The 6,001-nt window shown below is 38.5% G+C and overlaps 1 protein-coding gene across 1 annotated transcript in view; it reads left to right on the top strand.

Annotated features, from left to right (window-relative positions):
• The window catches only part of src (v-src avian sarcoma (Schmidt-Ruppin A-2) viral oncogene homolog), a 29,880-nt gene extending 26,450 nt beyond the window's left edge, over positions 1 to 3,430 (top strand). The window contains exons 10-12 of the mRNA XM_008287749.1: positions 78 to 231; positions 495 to 626; positions 784 to 3,430. Coding sequence (XP_008285971.1) covers positions 78 to 231; positions 495 to 626; positions 784 to 992 — 495 coding nt within the window. The 3' untranslated portion in view covers positions 993 to 3,430. The remainder of the gene's footprint in view (positions 1 to 77; positions 232 to 494; positions 627 to 783) is intronic.
• Positions 3,431 to 6,001: the final 2,571 nt, after the last annotated feature.

Genomic DNA, 6,001 nt, shown 5'->3' on the forward strand with positions numbered 1-6,001 from the left:
TGTGTGTGTGTGTGTGTGTGTGTGTGTGTGTGTGTGTGTGTGTGTAAATAAATGAAACTTTGCCTTTGCTTTCTCAGATAGCGTCAGGGATGGCTTATGTGGAGAGGATGAACTATGTGCACAGAGACCTTAGAGCTGCTAACATCCTGGTGGGAGATAACCTGGTTTGCAAAGTTGCTGATTTCGGTCTGGCTCGTCTCATTGAGGATAATGAATATACCGCCAGGCAAGGTAAGATCTGTTACAAGTTAGATTATGACATCTGTGTTTTTACACTGTTGTTCTATGTGGCACTGTGATTCCTCGCTTTTTTATTTTGACCTAAAATTAGTTTTAAAAAAATCTCATCCCTTATGTCGTCTTATGACCCTCTCAGTTGTTTATACTCTCTCATGTTGGGTATCACTAATTTCACTCTTGCAGTTTCTTTTTTTCTTTCAGTTTGCGCTACAATGATCTAATCTAAACCTGCTGATAAACCTGTCCTCTTGCAGGAGCCAAGTTTCCCATCAAGTGGACGGCTCCTGAGGCTGCGCTTTATGGCCGCTTCACTATTAAATCTGATGTCTGGTCTTTTGGGATCCTGCTGACTGAACTGGCCACCAAAGGCCGAGTGCCCTATCCAGGCAAGGATCTTTTTTTCAGGCCAAGGAGTCTGTCTGTTTATTTTAGTTTTGCTGCCATGGACACACAACTCACTTGAAGCTTATTTTTCAAAACCAATAATATGATTCAAACTGTGATTGTGAGCTTCCAACATCACATCTCTCTGTCCTCTCCCAGGTATGGTGAACCGAGAGGTGTTGGACCAGGTGGAGCGTGGTTACAGGATGCCGTGCCCAGCGGAGTGCCCTGAATCCCTTCACGAGCTGATGCTGACCTGCTGGAGGAAGGAGCCTGAGGAGAGGCCTACCTTTGAGTACCTGCAGGGCTTCCTGGAGGATTACTTCACCTCCACAGAGCCTCAGTACCAGCCAGGAGAGAACCTGTAACCAAGCTGACAATGTTTACGTGCACGCATTATGGATGTGCAAAACTGAGCATGTGCATCTGCTTGAACAAGTATGTGTGAGGGCATGTTTGTTTGTGCAGAAATCTGGCATCATTCTGGGTACAATCAGTGACTCTCTGGTGTGGAGTGTCGGTGGATCATCAAACCAATCAGCTAAATCCAGTCTTTCCAAAGGCATTTTCATTCTCTCCAGTGTGTCCGTTCCAAGGGACTATTTTTAAAGTAAGGGACTTCAAGTGTGGCTTTGTAGTTTGTCATACAGAACTCTGTCAATCAAATCAACATCCTACACAAGCAAACAGGTTTGTCCACCTTCCTTGTGTTTGCAAGGTGCCCTATTATATCCCCTAAGTATTGTTCGTGTGTTAACTCGCCCGACGAATCTTGCAGCGTCAGCACTGCAAGTGACATCCGACTACGACTTGAACATCAGTCTGACACAGGAGTCCAGAGAATGAACATCGGATACAATCATTTTACTGCTGACACCACCACCACAGGATGGCTATTTTACTTTGGGATCCCTTTTGAAACACATGCTCAGACTCTGTCTTCCATTTCTCCACTTTAGAAGCAACCATTTGAAACATACAATAATTAAATATTGTGGATTTTAATTTTTTAAAAATTGTTTTATTAGACCTGGATCAGCTGGAAAAAAATTCACAGAGACATTTATATTTTATAGTCATGCTTCCCCTGTTCAACATTGAGGCAAGTTTCCCATCTGCTGTGAGATTTCGTAAGAGCGTGCAGTCTTCTTCACCGATTGGACGAATTGGTTTATCGCTGTGACCAACATACAGCTCAACACCAAGAAAAGAAGAGGCAAGGTCTGCCTCTCTACTTTTAAATTTTGTGACTTTTCTTACTCTAGACAAAAGGCTACTGATCACTAAAGGTCATCTCAGGATAGTGAAGACAAGAATTCTGCTGCAAGGATTTTTGTGCCAATGAAAATGTCTTTTTTGTACTCTCTTCTACTGTGTAAAAGTGTATTTTAATACTCTGAACTTTTCTTATACTGAAGCTTGAGTTGTGTAAAGAGAGGTTACGCTGTTGTTCTTCTGAGAGGATAATCCACTGTTTTGAGATTCTGCACCTGTGTACACTACCAACCGGCTCACCAGCATGGTTTTATTGTGCTGATTTGCTTTTAAGAATTCAAATTAAAATCAGGTGAATCTTCTTTTAAGTCTCCTTCCAGTTCTGACCTTTATTAATATGAAGACTTTTTTTTTTTTAACCAGAGTTGGTATTTCACTCACTAGTGCGCCTTTGAGCACAATCTGACACTGGAGATACTGCGTTTCTGTTCTCAGTAAAGATGATAAATGAGCAACAAAGTGAATTTGTGCTAAGTTGTTAGTGCTCCCTCTGACCTGTAGGAGGCAGACTACCAAGCTTTCCTAGTAACACATTAGCATGTAAAGCAAATGAATTGGCATCTTGACACCTAATTGTAAATATCCTTAATGCTAATATTTTGTATATATCATCTCTATAATTTATTCCTTTTAAAATATCCCACTTGTTTATTTTTCTTTCAGCATCATTGTTCAACCTTGTTCATGGTACTTTAATGAGCTAAATAACACCTGACAGTAATGATATTAAAAGAATATATTATTATTATTATTATTATTATTATTATTACAGAAACACTTTTCATTACAATATGTTTATTTGTGCACGTATTTCTGTGAAACTTAATCTCAGTTGTAAATTTTCAATATGACTGACGGAAGTGTTGAGAAGAGACCGCACTGAGTCACGTTTTTGTCGAGGCACTTGTGTTTCGGCATACACTAATAATCTACCAGCATTGCTACTTCCCATGATGCAATCGAGAGCATAAATGTTTACATAATTGTCATCTGCAGATCATTTTGGTGCTGCTTGAAAGGCTGAGTATAGAGCAGCAACATTTCTTGCCCAACATTGTGCGCCGCCATCCCCTGCATGTATGTACTTCCAGGCTCATTCGGTGGTATGATTGGATTCTCCAGGATTTCATAAAACACTACTGATTAGGATTCCACTCAGAAGATGACATAGCTGCCACAAATGGACGGAGCTTGATACACTGACCTGCATATGTGTAGTCAGGCTGTCTACCATCATCCCCTCTTTTTTTTTTCTCCTATTGTCTCATGGAATGTTTGTGAGCAAAAATACAGAAAAAGTGCATGTTAAAGGTCATATAGTCAGTATGCAGCCTTGCTTATAAGCCAAGGGCATTTCTTGTGGGGTTCTGTGGGTCTCCTTTCTGGCTATGCAGATATTTTTTAAATCTGTGATTTTTCCTATATATACTTTTTTTCTACTGTAATCAATGGGAATTTTCACATAAATAACTCTTTGTTAAATCCTACTGAATACTGTTCAAATTTGAATAAAAATTGTATATTGCCAGTAGTGTGCTCTCTTCTGTTTTCTATAAGAGACCGAAGCTCAAGACTGCTGCTTTTGCACATGTTTTACTTTCATTATGTAAATTTGACAGTTGCCAAAAACAGGGTGAGTGAGGGTGTGCATTTTTAGCACATGCTTCCGCACACAGCTGCAGTTTCGTGACTGTGAACAAAATCCTTAATGATTCTGTTGTAGGTTGTGGAGGGTGACCTTGCAATTAATTAGAAAAAGTGTCACAGCAAACAGAAACACACACAATGCAAACAGTCTATTATTTTTTTGCTGATATTTGGAGCATATGTATATTGATTAGAGACCACGCCATGGAGGATTTATAATTGTATGCACAGCTGGATATGATTTTTATTTTAAAGTATTCCAGTTACTTATATAATTATACAGGAATCACACCTAATATTGTATTATTATACAATTAAAGTGTAATTGTATGCATAAGGCAGTATATACTGTATGCAGTGCAATAATGCAGAGATGGAAAAAGTATTTACATTATCAAGTTGAAACAAGGCTTTTTCTTGAAGAAATATTATAGTTTACGCATAACCTGTAAGTATAAATATATAGGGCAGTAAAATATCACTATTTCCCTACTAAATACATTATTATTTTTGTTCATGAAACCTTACAAAAATTACATAAAATGTTACTTTACTTGACTATAAGATATATTATGGCTGAGACCATACTGGGTTTTTTATGTATTAATTTTGGAGAATAATATCACTAATGCAATAATAAAGCTAAGACCCTAAAGTAATATAAACTGGGTGACTTAACCTAACTAATATAAATGTTACGCCCAAGACCTCACAGTACTTCTAATATGAAAATGCATAGTATAATAGAGAAAGCAAGGTGTCTCAGTTGGTAGCACTGTTGCCTCACAGCAAGAAGGTCTCTGGTTCGCATCCTGGTGGGGGCTCTTTCTGCGTGGAGTTTGCATGTTCTCCTCGTGTAGCGCGGGTTTTCTCCGGGTTCTCCGACTTCCTCCCACACAGTCCAAAAACATGTTGAGGTTAATTGGTGATTCTAAATTGTCTGTAGGTGTGAATGTGAGTGTGCTTGGTTGTCTGTCTCTAAGTGTAGCCCTGTGATAGACTGGTGACCTGTCTAGGGTGTCCCCTGCCTTCGCCCTAAGCCAGTTGGGACAGGCTCCAGCCCCCCCTGCAACCCAAGTAAGGATTAAGTGGATTAAGCGGTGTATAGATAATGGATGGATGGATGGATGGATGGATGGAGCTACACAGGTGACACTAAACCATCCCTTAGTTCTGCTGCTATAGGCCTAGGCTGCTGAGGGACTTCCCATGATGGACTGAGCATCTCCCCTCTCCTCTTCTCTCACTACACATTCATGTGACACCATTGCATGTCACTAAATGTGTGTCCTCTCTCTCCTGTAATTTGTGTTTTGTCCTGTATGAAGGTATCTTTGGCCCTGGAGTTAAACATTTCTAATCGGCAGTCACCAACCTCCCCAGTGTGTATTGTTCTCTTTAGCATTGTTTCTTTAATTTCTGTCTGTTGTCCTGTTATCTTGCCCCTTTACCCTCACCCCAAAAATGAGTTTCCCATAAGTGCTTGCTCTAAAGGAACTGGAAGGAAACATTGCTGGGTGTCTCTGCATGATATTGTAAGGGGTTTCAGCTTACTATCTAAAGTGTCTTGACATTACTTGAATGAGCACTGTATAAATAAACGAAATTGAATTGAGGTTTTTCCTAGCTAGCAGTCAGCGTTCCCACAGCAACAACAAAACATCACTTATAGTTCAATGCTAATGTTTTCATCTTTTGTTTTAATCGAATGTTGGAAGAATGTTTCAGGGAGATTTGTTTTTTCAAATACTGTCCCTCAGATATTAAAAGTTGACTAAGACTCACATTGTAACTGTAACATTCAGAATGTTGATGTCTGAAGGATGTGGTCAGGGCCACAGATTATGTTTCACAATAACAAACGAGGAATGAAATCAGCATTGAAAAAATGTTTTAAAGATATCATAAAGGCCATAGTTGACAGTTTGTTTTATTATATAAAACATTCCTGCAATATGATATATTAACAAGGTAGAACATTATGCTTGCAATATTCAGAACATGTTTGGGGGATGTTAGTGAGATAACACATTACAGAATGTCTTAGTGCAACATTTAGAAAATGTTTTAGGATTGTTAGGAAATAACGGTTTACCAGTGTTATCATCCAATAAATGTAAATGTCTTTAGTTGTACCAAATTGAGGAAGAGAATTCTGAGAACTAAAACATTACTAGACCTTTACTGAACATTTTAGAACAAATACATTCTTGCTGGGTTCTCAGCGACTGAATTTTTTACTTGTTCTTTTTTTGTGGTTATTGTATGTTTTTTTGTGGTTTGTTTGCTTGTTTTACATAGCACTACACCTCATATGCAAAATAACAGCTTTGTTTTTGGAATTGCAAAACTCGAGTTTTAATTTTGCAAAACTTATTTTTACACTCAGCAGTGCAGCCTGTCTTTATTACTATTGTTATTATTATTATTATTATTATTATTATTACTTTGCAAA

This window comes from Stegastes partitus, unplaced genomic scaffold (assembly GCF_000690725.1).
Source record: "Stegastes partitus isolate 25-593 unplaced genomic scaffold, Stegastes_partitus-1.0.2 Scaffold12, whole genome shotgun sequence".
In the NCBI taxonomy this organism is placed as follows: domain Eukaryota; kingdom Metazoa; phylum Chordata; class Actinopteri; family Pomacentridae; genus Stegastes; species Stegastes partitus.